This window comes from Fragaria vesca, linkage group LG4 (genome assembly GCF_000184155.1).
Source record: "Fragaria vesca subsp. vesca linkage group LG4, FraVesHawaii_1.0, whole genome shotgun sequence".
Taxonomy (NCBI): domain Eukaryota; kingdom Viridiplantae; phylum Streptophyta; class Magnoliopsida; order Rosales; family Rosaceae; genus Fragaria; species Fragaria vesca.
Window position 1 is genome coordinate 12,742,180 of NC_020494.1, and position 15,987 is coordinate 12,758,166.

Here is a 15,987-nt window from a genome sequence, read left to right on the forward strand (position 1 = left end):
TTTTTTTTTTAGAATCATACGACCAAATATTGCTAGGTCAGGCTGGAGTTAACTCCGTTACAATTTCTATAGTAAATTATTTATTTTCATACAACTAAAGCTGAAAGGGAAAAACTAAAATGTCGTCCAAAAAAGTAGATGATTACACAAAAAAAACAATTAACAAATTGAATCAAAGTACCTAAAAATGAACATGCAGTCTAAAGACCCAATTGTGCACCTGTCTGTCAAAGAGTAGGGTGTCACCCCTGAACAATTTGTGTAGGGATCTTTATTCCTCCCCAAGAAAAACTACTCTCCACTTGCCTTAGGAGAGGCTTCCAACTCTGACGTTCCCGACCCAGAAGCCATGGAATGTGCTTAGACTCTTAGAGCGCTTACCTGCCTCAAAAATATCCTCCTCCCTAGGGCGTCGCACAATGAGAACTCTGGCACTACACGAATCTGCATTGAGCGTTTTTCTCTAGGGAATAGGGTAGAGAGTGACGACATCAACGATGCAAGAGAGATCAAGGTTGTCAAGTGTGCTGGCCCGTAACACCATGGCAAGCTGTGCTAGGGTTTGGGTCGCAGTTGGTGTTGTCGATGCTGCCTCCTCTCTTTTCTCACGTGGACATGGACGACCTCCATGGTTGATCATCCGACACCCTCTGCAACGACCTAGAAGCTGTTCATAAGTATTTTCTCCAGAAATGCATGGTATATGTGGGAGAAACCTCAATCCTATGTTCTGGCCTCACAAGATGGTTGAGAGGTAGGGATAGCCACCCCCTGTTGAAACCTACTGTCCACTTGTAGGACTGAGCCGATTGTTTTGACGATCAAGCAGGCAGTGTGTCGCTGTCGTTAGAGCCTGAGCTATGAACAAACACAATTAAAGTCAAATAATACTATAATAATATATTTGATTTCCACGAAATCGAGTTAAAGTCAAATCAATAACTAATATTGTAAAATTATACAACTAATAACTTTAACCCATTCTGTTGTAGTTGGTGTATAATATTTTTAGAGAATATAACTTTATATATTAAGCAACTTAGATGATTACGACTTATATAAGTATGTTGAATAGTTAACATGGTTTATCAACTACCTAATCTTGAAATGCAAGAAACAAAAACACGTTTTTAACTAATGCATACGCTTACGATAGTTGGTGTATGAACTTGAAATAACCCAAACTAGGGGATACTATTTTGTAATTAACCAACCCACGACATTACATAGGGTTCTAAACTTTTACTAAAGGATGTCAACCAGGTAGCTATATTTGGGGGGACTTGGAAATTACTATCTCTTTTGTCCCAAAGAGTTTCAGAAGGGGGAATGCCTTGAGCACCCAGAAAATGCCATTGCCGTTTATTGCAGAGGTTGTCACATGAAGCACACCACATGGCCTGTAGATAGTGATTGATGAGAGAAATGAAAAGAATCAGAGATTTTGAGGTCATTTATTAGATCTTACCAGCAATCTAAAATGCTTCCATCCCACATGGTTTCTGGCTTTCTGCAAATGTTTCCTTGTTTTAACTCCCGACTTTTGTCTCTGTATGCGATCATAATGGAGGGTCTAGATGTTGAGGTTTTGAATTCTGACTATGAAGGATCCCCAACACCCTATGCTTTTGTACAATGTTGTTTCGGGGATGAGGTAAATGAATTAGTGTATCTAAATACGGGCATGAACGTGATAATACACAGCATTGAAATGTCACCATGTCTTTGAAATCGACTTTAAGTTACGGAAATGTTTCTCAATCATAGAAAATTGAATGCTTCCGAAGTACGCTCACGTAGACGAGCATCAATCCATCAACATCACCCACAACCCTCCATGATTTCCATGTCGAACTAGGTCTAACTCCAAACCCTTCAACATCACCCACAACCCTCCATGATTTCCATGTCGAACTAGGTCTAATTCTAAACCCTAAAACCACATCTACATGTTTCATTGTTCTTAGGGTGCAAGAAGACGACAGAACAACTAAACGATCTACAGTTTATAAAGAGGAAAGTGGTGAAATGGGATTTAATAACCGACTTGGGTCTTGGGGAATTCTCGTCGAGAGCTTGGTGTCCTAGCCTAAACGAGACTGTAACACTTGTGATGCACAGCAGGACAATCATAGTGGTAGGTTACCATCAATCAGTACTATTGTAACGTGGAGATCATTATGAAGCTTGGCCTCACTTTCTTTCCCCATGAATTTTCACCATGTAAATAAACCAAAGAAGGCCTCCTAATTGGCCACCATGTTTAACCTTTTGCCTTCTAGTCATAAGCCACCTCTCCTAAAGATAACAAAGAAGCAGTACTATACAAATCTGAAGCGTTCAGAAACTTTTGACCATGGTGAATTCGCAATGGGAGTTGGGGCCTGAAGAGTACTAAAGCTAACTGTAGACCTGTAGTCTCTCCCAGAACAAGAATAGTCTAAAAGACACAACAAACAATTGCAAGAAAAGTAAGATCCATTGTGATACACTGTGTTGAGTGAGGAACAATACAGAAAGGATGTTCAATAAGATGCAAGAAACATCCCCTTACGGCCTACTCAAGCTTTATAGATTCTTAGCAAACTTCACCGGAAAATATTCCCTCCCAGATTTTCCTCTGCTGAATTTCAGAGTGAAAAAGATGCTTCCACATGCTTTCATTTCTAGAAGTCCCAAGATCTAGAATGTTCATTATACTCGGATATACAGAAAAGGGCATGGAAATGAAAGCTTTTGATTCCATACTATAAACCTGAAAACCTTCAAATTGGATCCTGGTAAATAGGGGCAAGCAAGGTCTGGTGGAGAGTTCTATCTCTTTGATATATGCAATTTAAAGAAGAGAATGTTATTTCAATGCTTTACAATGGTTTGTATCAAGGAAATCAAAACACACTGCCAACAGCAAAAATGATGAAGAAAGCTTGTGGTTCACACACACTCCTAGTATCTTAAGGTTAACAAATTAAGTTCATTCTTTAGAAGATTGATTAGATTCAACTATGTAAATCACATCAAAATCATAAAAGCAACAGATCACTTAGAATATACAAAAGAAAAAGATGCATTTATACAACAGCTGCCCATCAATAAAGAAAAAAATATTTGATATTCATACCACAACATCCACATAATGGAGAACACAAGTCCATTGCTAGCTTTTATTCATCTTTATCTCTATAAGTTCTTCAATGGGTTGACGGCAAATGGGGCATTTATTGGATTGAATCCTCAATTCTTTTGCACAGTCACTGCACATACACTGGAATAAAAAATAAAAAAGATATGAAAGTTAGCAACTTATGTCATAAGAGTGAAATCAAAACAGAGAGTAGTAATTATCTTAACTTGCTATGCAATACACGGTTCTAGTATAACCAAGCAACTAAATATTTCATTCAAAATCCAATTTCTGAATCTGTTAAAAGGGAAATTCAAAAGAATTCTCACCATATGTCGACAAGGTAACACAGCAGTGTCCTTCGGTTCGGTCATGCATATTACACACTCCTTCCCGGGGTCATTGTCATCAAAGCCCACTGCTGAGGTTGCAATTCCATATATCTCACGTAGCTCATAGCGAACTTCATCAATCCATAATATCTGCTTAATAACTTTCACTTGGAAAGCGTCATCATTATTCTTTTCTAGCACAGCTTGAGTAATCTGCATACGAGGAGATGCATCTAGGACAGGCTCACCAATATGATCGACCGAATCAGGTGGTGAACATGTTTCAGCAGATATTACAAGTGGGAATACATCTTCTGCAGGTGAAGGTTTTGAAAGATCATCCAACTCGAAGAAGCCTAAATCGATGCCGGAACCTGAGGGCTGACGAAATTTCTGGCCTACTCCTTTCTGAAAGGGGACTACCACTGGTGTAAATGCTTCAGGAAATAGTGGAACAAATCTACAATCTGTCTCTTCCTTGGCAAAGTAGAGAATAGTAATGCTGTCAACAAGACATGACTCAGATAATTAGAGTAAGTATATATTTACCCAATAGAAAATGAAGATTGTAGATCTAGTCAAAACATATATTGATAGTGCTCGGGATTAAAAAGGCACCAACAGCCTCTGAAAACTTTTAGCATATGAATCTGGCGTACAAATCTTCCTCTAACTAGTCGACAATCATGACCATGGCCAAGGCGATCTAAATAGAACCCACGTACTTTCTCTATGCTCAATATATGCATGCTCAACAACCAGAATAATGGTTGCCATACTTTTGTTTAACCCTATTACATAGTGTTCTACTTTTAGCCTGCAACTCTTATGACTCATAAGAATGTTATTACACATAAAATGTATATAGACACCTCTAGAAGTAACCTAGGCACCTACACATGAAATTTCTACAGACACCTATAGAAGCAACCTAGGCACCTACCGACATGACCTTCTAGATCACACAAAAGGCATCAGTCTAGAAGAACTTTAAACATACACTGTTTGGTAAGAACCAAATAAATTATGCAAAATACTCTAAATTGTCACACACAGCTTGCTGCTTCAAACTGCAGTTTTACCTTTCAACAGACCTCAAATATGAAAACAGATTAAATCTCTACTTTCAATTGCATGTATAGACCAAAAACGCGGGCAAAGGAGGAGCAACAATTAAGATACTTGGTTCTACAATTCCTGAAAAGAACAGTGGTCAAGAGTAATTGAAAAAGAAAAACTGACTCTGACAACTCTTTCATACAACACATAAAAATGAAAGCACAGGAGCATATAGATGACAGACAATTAGAAAATTGCATTACTTTAAATGGTGTCCCTTTGCTTAATATAGACATCATATCTTTCAGAAGTCATAACATAAATACAGTAATGCAACTTTTCAAAGAGCTTATAGAATTATAATTCTTATATCAGAAACTCCTCTAAAGGGCGATAAAGTTTGCATATCTTAGCATGACCATTTCTCTATAGAATAAAATTTAAGTTTATTAAGGTGGTGTAACCACGACCTTGCAAGAAAGTTGAAAAACAGCAAGAACAGGCAGGAGCAGATGGAAGATCCTTGTTCACTGTTACCTCAATAGTTTAAAACAAATAACAGTGTTCTGGTAAAGACTAATAATACACCAATTCAAACACTAGTGTGAGTAAATTAGTATATCATGTCCCCTCCATTCTCTACTCCCTCTTAAGAGTAGCTTTACAACCAACAAAGGCAAGAAAATGTAACCCTTGTCTATGTTAGAGAACCTTCCACTGAAAAGGGATGGCAGCACATATACACTCCTTGAAATAGATAAAATTGTAGCGCTTCAAGTGAAGAGCTAAACTGTCTGTCAATAAATTTCCGGCCAAAGGAACAAATGAAGTTATGAACTACGTAATCACTATTTCTAAAGGGCACCTCTAACGGCCGTAGCTAATTCTGGTCATCTCTACTAATGCCATCCTCCAACAGAGGAAAAACAGTGAAAGGCAAAATGCACGAGCTTGATTTGTTACAAGGTCTACCATCAGTAACATCCAAAGACTCAAAGATGAACATCAAGCAACTATGTACATCCTACTTCGTATCATAATACACTAGTGAACACTGTAACTGAAAATCATTTGTTAAAAATCTATCAATTGTTTATACCTCACTATCTTCTGGTCAGGATTCCTAATTCTAAGCATAGCTGCTCTCTAACCCAAATTCGAGAATTTAACTTTAAAACTGACATGATCAAAGCTTCTTCCCCACTCAGGTCCTAAATGCTGATACCATTGACACTGAAAACCAACCAATTTGTTGCCCACAATATTCAAAACACAAATTCGACAACACTCAATCTATCAAAAGCAACAAACACAGACGCATAAAACCAAACCAAACAATCCACAAAAGAACCCGAAAATGCTCACCTGCCATCATACAAGGCATCGAAAACGAAAGAAACCAAATGCTGATCAGGGTTCTGCTCATCAATCTCCACCCTCAACGTGTCCTTATGCACGTTGACATCATTCTTCACCTTCTTAGCATTCTGGTGCTCCACGTACGGCGGCGGAGGCTGCACCGGAGCCACCGGCGGCCGCATCGCCGGCCACCCACCAACCTGAACCTGATTACCATAGTAAGGCTGGTAATTCTGGTTGTAACTATACCTCCCCATCATCTGGTTGCAAGAATTATACTGTCCATAGCAGTAATGGGTCTGCGGCGGCGGCGGAGGCGGCGGAAGAGGGAGAGGGTAGGCCTGGTAAGCAGCAGCCCTGGGAGCGGCGTAGGGGATTATTGCGGAATTGGGTTCTGGGTAGTTGACGGAAGAGGAAGACGAGGCGGAGGAGGAAGAGAAAGAAGGCTCCGGCGGCGGAGGCGGCGGAGAGAAAGAAGGAGGGTCGGAGTAGTAGTGAGGGTTGGAGAGGTAGTGGGGCTGAGGCGGAGGAGGAGGAGGAGGTGGTGGGTTTTGGTAATAGGGGTTGTTGTTGTTGTTGTTTCGTCTCCGGTTGCTGCTGAAGGAAATCCCCATTTTTTGTGGGGGGTGAGAGAGAATCGGAGACGAAGTCTACTGCTGTAAGGAAAAGAGACGAAGAAGAAAGACTGTAAAGCAAGATCGCGTTAATTGAAGCGTTTTTTGTTTTCGGCAGGATTGAGTTATTGGCGACGATTAAACGCGCGCTTGCCACGCCATTTTTGAGTTGATTATTTCCAACGTCAGGTATTTAATGTTGAAACGGAGAAGTCTATGAAGAATTTTATATAGAGGAAAAATGTGTGCTTTGAATCCTTTTGCGTGGTTGTTTATGCTCAAGGGGTGATGGTGAAAAATATAGTGCCAGTTTTTGGGGTCGGTGGGTTTGTAATTTTGATTGTAAATTTTACACGAGTACAAGGTTTGTTCGGCGGTTTGCGTTAATGGAGTTTGATTGGTATGATGATGGCAAGACGATCTAAGTTATATATGAGTGAATATTGAGCTTTATAATTAGGGTTATGGTCAACCTTAGAGGTTGTAAGATCGTTTTACAATGTCTTTAAATTTCGTATTTACAGCATTTGAGAAGAAGTTATGGTTAATTTATTGTGCACGGATCAGAATTTTGATGAGACTATATTTCAAGGCCCAAATCACACCATCAAATTCAAATACCATTTTTTGTTAAATTTTCAACTTAATATGGGAAAATAGTACAAACTACTATAGGGGCACGTTTGTTACCCCGGACATAACGGGATTGGACGACAGTGGGGAAGCTTGTGTTTGGCAACAACACCGGTTAAGTTAAATGAGGTTATGAAGTCCTGAAAGCAGCCTTCACACACTGCTAGAGCGGCCCCAATTTTTTTTTGGGGGGGGGGGGGGTTTGGTGGAAGTCGGTCGTTGTTTTCTTCTCTCGCCTCAAATTTATAGGTTTCTTGGTTTATGATTTGTAATTTCAGGTTGGAGGTTTTATTTTGCTTGTTGTTTGTTTCTATTTTTGATTGCAGGTTTAAGGTGTTGCGGTGTTTTTTTTTTTTGATAGGTGGTGTTGTGGTGTTTTTTTTTATTGCTGCAACAAAACATGGGTTAAGCTTACTCTAGAATAAGGAGTGTTGGATTGTGATAGAATTTAAGTCTGGGTTAGACAATCCCGGGTAACAAATGTGCCCTAGTTATTTGTAGTGATTCATCAACTTCAAGAGCTAGTATAAATTATGTATCTGAAAATGTAAATTGTTTGGTAAAACGTTATCATCAAACGCATTCTTACATCGTATAAGTTTCTTGTAAATTAAAGTTTTATGGTTTCTAGTCGTCGTGAGTAAAAGTTACATGAGAATTCATAGTCTTCTATGGCTTAGAACAAAGGCGACTATGGATATTGATTGAAATCCAAATTAATAACAATAACATTGTTTGTGTTAGTTTTTCCTCAAAGTGATTTGAGAGAAGTTGCTTGTTTTTTTACATGTGATCTCAAAAGTTCTCAGTGCAAGGCCAAGAATCCTTGTTGTGCCATTACAAAGTTAATCACATATCTCTTCTTGTACATTCAATGAGACATATGGGGTGGACAACAAAAATGTGGTCAGCAAATTTGTTTCCGATTTCTAACCACAACACCCGTCCACCCAACATATTACAACCCTAAATTCACCCTTCTAACAAGTCCTTCAACTCTAGGTTGTCCTACATCACTGACTCAAATTTTTAACATGATGTACCAAAAAAGAAGACTAAGCATATTAAAATGCTTGAATCAAGTAAAGAAACCTTATTTGACTATTTCATTAAGACTTCCCCTGAAACAAAAATTTGATTTGACAAAACAAACTCTCATCAAGAATCAACTCAAAGCCCAGCAACCTGTTCAACACGCAGCATACCAGGTGCCCTTGAATTCAACAAGAAAGAAAGTCATTGGCAATTTCTACACAGTAGATAAGTAATGCATTTATAATCTATGTTCACCAAGATTCAAAAACTGAAAAACATATATCAGATACATAACTTATATAACCCTTTCTCCAAGCCGATCATAATTGTGATGGCAACATTGGCGAGTTGGGAACCAAGATCACAACATATCAATTACAGTAAAAGCTTCTGCAAAAATTACAAGGGTCATGTTGCATTCCTTTTCTTCTTCATGATCAAATATCACATAAAGAAAACCACATCCAACTGCTAGCAGTAACTCCATCCTCTCTATCTTATGTAACATAAACACATATAACATCTGAATCCTTCAAATACTAATATACCATCAAAGAAACCCAAACAAAAAAAAGAAAAAGATAAAATTAACACACTAATTACCAACCAACAAATAACACACACACACACACACACACACTTCATCAGCAAAAGTCTGGCCTGGGTTTTTTCCTGACAGATAAGCAGCCTCGATGATGATCCCTAAAGATTCTGATCTCACAACAATCCCTCAAATCCTCAAGGCTGATATATTGCTGCTTAACCATCCTCATGCTATCACCACCAGTCTCATGAATCCAAACATAAGGGTGACAAGTCTCATCATAGTAATACAGCAAGCTCTTCATACCTGCCTTGCCATTCTCTCCAGGCATATAAGCTTTGTATATGCTCTTGCATTTCAGTCTCTTGGAAGAGCCTGGTTTCAAAGTGTGCACCTTCTTCAATATGGAACCAACTCTTATCTGAAGCTCCACAGGCTTGTCAGTCAGGTTCCAAATCCTTGTGCCAAACCCTGAGGACTGCTGAGTGTGGTCTCTGCACCCATCAAAACATCCCCCAATTGGGAAAATGCACAATCTGGGCATTTTTGTTTTCAGGGACTTCAAGTGTTTGATGACCTTAGACTTGAAGAAAACATGCATTGTTTATGTGCAGCAGAAGTTTCACTAATTTCATTTCACTGATATCAGCCCCCTCTATAAAGTCAAATCCTACTTTCTCAGCCACTATTACTTAGCATGCCATGTAGAATATAGTAGCAAACCTGGAATACTGTTAGCCCTTCCATTAAGGAACTGGTAGGGTCTTAAAAGGGAGGGTCCAAGATTCAACACAAGACAGTGAAAAAGATAATATCAGAGGAAACAATTACATATAAATATGATAAAGACTGGCTTTTCCTTTGTTTTGGAGGAAGCAGAAAGAAGTAAATGGTTTCCCCACTGCTTCCAAAGGACTAATAATGAGGTATCATGTTAGTAATATGATGTTGCTTCCCATTGTGTCTCAAGCACTTTGCTTTTCACTCACTCCCATTCAAGTGTCCAACAAACACCTTTCCTTCAAAATCTGCTCCCATTTATATAAGCATATAAGAAACCTAGCAATTTGAACCACAAGCAGATTAGAGGACTTCTCATATGGATTTTTGAGTTTGTGCTGGCAAAACAGAACACAAGGACTGTGGTGTTACAGTAGGAGTTTCATTGTTCAAGCCAAAGAAGTCTAGTATCAGTATCAACCCTGCATATTATTTTCTATCACAGCTCACTTTGTAGACTCACATGGAGTAATGGACATACATATCCAATCATATACCTTGCTTCAACTCCAGGCCAAATCCTGTTTTTTGTTTTCTCACGAAGTGCATGATCCAGAAAGGAAATTTATTTTAAATTAATGGTAGAAGCAACAATTGTCTTTGGACAATATTTACAAGAGAACGATAAAGTCCACACCAGATCTTCTGATAACAAGCTTGCATTACTAAACTACAAACTATGGTTGTATAATCTTCTGTAAACACTGGACTTGTTCTAGGAAGGTTAAAATGAAAGAATTCTTAGACTAGGGAACCCGGATTCCCAACAGCAGGCAAGGGAGCATTTCATCATGCATTTGGCATGCTGCTCGACTTTTAATCTTGGCTTAGCAGTACATTTCCTGTCAACAGAATGGATTAGGAGCGGCTCGATTAAATCCAGATCCATGTCAATAATATATGAGATTTTCTAATCCCTCTAGATTGACGGGACTATCCACACTTACTCCTAATCCTATTTGCTCTGTGAACTTTGATGCTACTCATGCCAGCCATATGCTGACTGCAGATTTGGATTTGTGGGGAAACAAAAATGAATTCTTGAATAGAATGCAGCAAAGAAGCCAAAAACTTACAACTCTGGCTACAAATGAGGCAAGCAAAACAAACACAAAATAGAACAACTCATTTATTGTCTGTTGCTACAGAAAACCAAGGTAAAGAACTCAATTTGTGTGCTCAAATGATTTTTCTTTTACTATTTTATTTCAACTTAGAAAAACAAACTACACTTAAATAACACAATCTTAGTAGTCAAATAAGTAGTGTTTGTCCAAAGTTACAATCTAGAAAGATGAGCCGAACTGTACAAGTTGTAGATAAAAATTACCACATCCTGGAGTATAAATTAGGCATAGCACTGTGAGAGAAGGTAGGTTAAAGAATTTACACAACATGGATTTCATTTTTCATGATGGTCTTCGGAGGGATCTATCTTGATTAAAAGCGGCTCGTTGAGATGACCAGGAGTATCAGAAACAGGTAACTCTGGTGGCTCTATGATATCAAGATCCTCATTTTCAGCCAAAGCTTTTTCCAAAGCAGCCTTGGCAACTCTTGTTACAAGAAACATTAGAATCACTGTGAACAAGCCAAAGAGAAAGTAAGACAACTGAATACTGCAAAGTCCAATAGAGGTACACACATTTTGACACACCACTAATGTGTAGTGAGTAAAAGTGAATGTTCATCAAAAGTTTTGGCTATTTCCATTATTTCAGGGGAATTGTCATAACTTGCACAGCACATGAACCCTGACCGAATTTTAATGTCTCCTAAGCTTAATGTTGATTAATATCACACTATCGTTTCAAAGATCACGTTTATTTCCACGAACCATCTTTGTTATCTCAGATAACTGATGAGTTGTGCATGAAAAGCTCATGAACACATGTTAAATCGCATCTCAATCCACAAAAGTGATCAATAATGAGTGTCGGACATGCAAACTGTTGCTAAAAGACAATACGCTTCAAACAAAATGGTTTGCTCTCCTTTTCTCCTCTGCCTCCAACTACCACAGTTACCCACCTCCATTTAATACTCTCCAAAAATAAAGAAATGTGCTTTATATTGATGATGCAAAAGTAATTTCATGTATGCCACTGTCAGTTTCTCAGAGAGACATCACCCGCACATCCACACTCCGTCAATTTTCCATGGTTTAAGTAAACAAAAGGAATTACTAAAAATGAATACAGGTTCAGAGTCGACAATGATCAATTTTACATGTAAAGACAAATCGCAAGTCAATTTTCAGGAGTTCATGCATAATTTCCCTTTCCCATTTTCTTCCTGTTTCAATTGGTGAACTAAAAATTGACATCTCTACAAAGTCCAAAAATTAGATTTTCCTGTCTAAGGCATCACATGCAATAACCCTATACATATGTTATGCTCATTTGTTTCTTTTGTTCTTCTGCTAGTGGCATAGATTCTGGAAAAAGGAGATCAAGTCTTCATAGACACATAGACACAACCCAAATACTTTTGTCTGGGCATAGGAAGTTCCTCTCTCTCCTCCCAAATCTCTACAAAGTCCAAAAATTAGATTTTCCTGCCCAAGGCATCACATGCAATAACCCTATACATATGTTATGCTCATTTGTTTCACTTGTTGTCTATGTTAATCTGAAAAAATGAGATCAAGTCTTCATAGACACAACCCAAATACTTTTGTCTGGGCATCACCCCCCCCCCAACCCATAGGAAAGAAGGCCAAAGAAAATATAAAGGTGCTGTATGCATGTCCAGAAATTGCAACTTACCGGATACAACAAGGCCCAGTATGATGACAGCCTGCATACACAACATTAAAGAGTGAACACATCAGAAAATGAGAAATGAAGTAATACTCGTCCATACCCCAAACTGTAAGTATAAGTGCTCTTACACAACAGACAATGGATGAAGATAAAGGATGAGTTTTCTCTTACCCAACGGGTCTTTGAAAATTCACCCCAACCATGGGTCACATCAGAAAGATCCTTGAGAGTCGTTCCAACATATACTAGTGCAAATGTTATCGGCTGTAAGAGAACCAATTTTAAACACATTAGCATTGGTTTGAAACAAACACTGGTCAATCAGTTTATATGTATCAAATTTTCAATAACGTGGTGGTGGCAATAGAACCCTCCCGTTAATGCAATCAGAATCTATGTACAAACGATGTCAAATCAGTGGTATTTGACCAAACAAAAGATCCAGGCACAGCACACCAGGAACAACAAACGGATAGCATGTATCAGGATGACTGCAAATCCTTATGATATGGAAAAAGCTTGCCAATGACGCAGATAATGCTTTCTTATAAAGACACTAAGATAACCATCTTAATGAAGTTCTAAATTAAACATGGTGATAAACTATGCCAACATGCACTCTGTATTTTATTTTATTTTATATGTGTTCATCACTAGCAATCATATGGAGCACAAGTAACATAGAAAGATAAAATAAGAGATAAAAGATTATTGGGGGTAAGAAAAAAATACCATCATTCCTAACCATGAAGCAAGCATGTATTCTCCAATTGGAACAGGAGTCACCGACAGGAGGTAATTTAACATGTTAAATGGAAGTAAGGGAACAAGACGAAGCAGCAAAACAATCTGTGGAACGAAGAAACAAGCAGATTCCCAAATGTCAATATAAAAATACCACACCTTTATTAAGTGACTATTTAAACTGGGAAAGTAGGAGACAATTAATTGGGGTAAACTAATACAATAATATGCGCATGGGAAAACCACCAACATAATGAATATTAAATATATCAGACCACTTTATGAAGGACAGATATGAATCGTGCCAACCTTAAATCCAGATTTTCGGATTGCAATTGCAACTGCACGAAACTGAGGATAATCCTTCAACCTGGAAATGACGAATGATCTCCCAATCTGTATAGGAACTCTAAAATAAGATACATGTAGCAGCACATAAAAGAAAAACTTATATTACATATATGACCAATAGGAGGCAAACAAAGCAAACAATGACAACTCCATATGTATGAGAAAGAACAAGAATAATAACATAATACACCAGTTGGGTATAATTACTCTATTCCAGATAATGTACTCTTTCAAACACTTAGAAATCAATGAGGACCTTTACAAACTTACAGTTCTGCCAAGAAGGAATGCAGCCCCTGCACCTACAGTGGCACCAATTGAGTCGGCAACAAAGCCGATGGGCAGGCCAAAAAGATAACCACCACCGAGCTGAAACAAATAAGATGGGCAATCACATTAGGATGCAAACTTGTGAATAAATCAAAGTTTTATATGGAACTTTCTCTATTTTCTCGCTCTCCTCTACTTCTGTGTGCAAGTTTCTATCCTAATTACCAGATTTGCTAGTAATAAAAAGCACAAGGTAACAAATAAAGGGAAAAAAAAGGCAAAACCTTTTGGAGTATGGACTTGATCTTACGAAAAAATTATGTAAAACACAAATTTTAAGCTACACGGACAAGTAAGCAATAGCCACTCTACAATAAATAGAGGTACAACAATAAGTCATCGGCCATATCCTTACAGTGAGTACTGAAGCTGGTACTGCCAAGACCGTTAAAGGAATGTACGCAACAGCCCTGCATGCAACCAAAAGAAACCTAAGTTAGAAATCAAACAAAGTCCCTTCTTCCACCCCCAAAGTAATCTTTGAGAACCAATATAACATGTAGGCAAGTAACTGATTCTAACAATTCAAAGTGTTACAACTTCAGGGCTGCAATTTACTTACAGCACAAGCGGACCCCAAGGGCCAAGATCCCGTTCAACCCATAATAAGAAGTCCTTCAAAATCTGCAGGAAGCAGTTACCTTATCAGTTAACCGATATAACCATACTCAAAAGTTCACGTTATCAAAACCTCCAAACGCAGCTGATACAATCAACACAATCAAGAAACTCAAGTCCTACAGTCCACCCGCATTACCACATTTCATACTAAAACCCTTCATCACCATCAGACAACAAGGCCCCATCCAGATTAGAAATGAAAACTACCCCTCAACACAAGTGGGAACTATCGGTCTAAACACCAACCCACCCTATTAGACAAACAATATAACCATAGCTTCAAATCAACTTCAGCATTACAGTAGCTCAAAACTATAACCCAAGCCCCATCGAAGCCGGGTTCTTCATCATACTTTCTACATTCCAATACTGTTACAACGAACCCAAAACTCTCACAAATGATCAAAGCAGCTAAATTCACCTACCCAATCAACACTAAACCAATAAAAAGAAAATCAACCAATGCAGAACCAAAAACCAAATATTGATCGAAACCCAGAAAAAAGGAGAGACCTTTTCAACAGGGAGAGTGAAACAGGCGGTGGCAACGGCGGCGAGAAGGAGGAGGAGGAGAGTGATCCTTAGCGCGGAGCCCCAAGAGAGAGCCATAGAAAGCCTGCGACGCCAAGGCCTACACTCCTCGTCGTCGTCGTATGTATTGTTGGGTTGCTTCAACGGCAAACGAGGCCTCAGCCCTCCAAGGTTTGCCAGATTTTGGGTATGCGTCCCTCCAAAACTAGGTGACCTTCCTTCCCCCAATCCAAAAACCTGTCTCTGTTTTGGAGTTTTGTGCTCTGTTTTGAGTTGTTTGATTGATTGGGGATTTGGGATTGGAGTTTGGAGGATTAAGGAAATTGAAATCCCTATCTGGATTCGGTTATTTGTGGAGGGATTTATGTCTGGTGGGGATGATTATGCTTCTGATGACTATTTGGTGAGTTGTTTCCGGGTGTTATTATGGGCGGTGCATTGCGTGTACTTCTCTTTTTTCAACTTTGGGTAACTTTCTTTTCTTACATATATGGGAAACGGGTCGACTTTGTTATTTTATTTTTCTTTTACCATTGCTTTGAGTCTACGAAACTGCAAGAATTACTGTTAGGTCCGAGTGAGTTAAGATCCATCTCTTCCGTACATCAGATGATATAACGTTGAGTATTAGTTATCCAAGTTTGGCTTATTTCAGTTATGTCGATTATTTTAGAGAAAATTATGCTACGTCACAAATTTAAAAACACAAAAAACTTATTTTCATTAATTTTTATATAGTTTAAGACATGAGCCTAAGCCCAAAACTAAGAGCATCAAGTATGATCCAAATTTTAGCTATCAAATGACCATAATACCCTTTATCTCCATCTTTCCTCTCACTCTCTTCCCCTCTCCGTCTTTTTTCTGCAGATCTACTGTCATATATAGATATGCCTGCTTCCGTGTTCTTGATATATATATATAGCCCTTTTTGGTTGCGGACGTCCGCACCGAAGGTTTCGATGCGGATTTCTAATTTTGCACCACTTTCCGATCGAATTTCCTCATCTCCACCGTCTAGTATCTAGATAATATTGTGTAGATCATCTCTGCAAAATTTCAGCCAATTTGGTGATCGTTAAGGTCCTCAAACTCGAGTTTTTCTGGTATGAACACAACCGGACAAAATTCAGTCCGTCCATTTGTTTTTCGAGTTTGAGGGCCT

General features: G+C 38.5%; 2 protein-coding genes across 2 annotated transcripts; both read right to left on the minus strand.

Moving 5' to 3' along the window:
* Positions 1–2,915: 2,915 nt before the first annotated feature.
* On the minus strand, positions 2,916–9,609 carry LOC101310117. Its single transcript, XM_004298124.1, has 5 exons — positions 8,817–9,609; positions 8,307–8,334; positions 5,881–6,524; positions 3,454–3,958; positions 2,916–3,265 (listed from the first exon to the last, which is right to left on the minus strand). Exons 1-5 carry the CDS (start codon positions 9,299–9,301, stop codon positions 3,158–3,160), a joined length of 1,770 nt encoding a protein of 589 aa, XP_004298172.1. The 5' UTR covers positions 9,302–9,609; the 3' UTR covers positions 2,916–3,157.
* A 901-nt stretch (positions 9,610–10,510) lies between these two features.
* LOC101291812 (TVP38/TMEM64 family membrane protein slr0305-like) lies at positions 10,511–15,280 on the minus strand. The gene is made up of 9 exons (XM_004296896.1): positions 14,805–15,280; positions 14,233–14,294; positions 14,026–14,080; positions 13,611–13,709; positions 13,299–13,385; positions 12,978–13,094; positions 12,417–12,509; positions 12,249–12,279; positions 10,511–11,061 (listed from the first exon to the last, which is right to left on the minus strand). Exons 1-9 carry the CDS (start codon positions 14,898–14,900, stop codon positions 10,883–10,885), a joined length of 819 nt encoding a protein of 272 aa, XP_004296944.1. The 5' UTR covers positions 14,901–15,280; the 3' UTR covers positions 10,511–10,882.
* Between the last annotated feature and the right edge of the window lie 707 nt (positions 15,281–15,987).

Coding starts and splice junctions, on each gene's coding strand:
- LOC101310117 (XM_004298124.1), bottom strand. CDS start 9,301: ATGCATGTTTTCTTCAAGTCTAAGGTCATCAAACACTTGAAGTCCCTG. Junction 6,525..8,306: donor GTATGCTGCGTGTTGAACAG/GTTGCTGGGCTT, acceptor TTACAGCAGTAG/ACTTCGTCTCCGATTCTCTC. Junction 3,959..5,880: donor GATGCCTTGTATGATGGCAG/GTGAGCATTTTC, acceptor TCTTGTTGACAG/CATTACTATTCTCTACTTTG.
- LOC101291812 (XM_004296896.1), bottom strand. CDS start 14,900: ATGGCTCTCTCTTGGGGCTCCGCGCTAAGGATCACTCTCCTCCTCCTC. Junction 13,710..14,025: donor TACCAGCTTCAGTACTCACT/GTAAGGATATGG, acceptor TATTTGTTTCAG/CTCGGTGGTGGTTATCTTTT. Junction 12,280..12,416: donor AATTTTCAAAGACCCGTTGG/GTAAGAGAAAAC, acceptor TTGTGTATGCAG/GCTGTCATCATACTGGGCCT.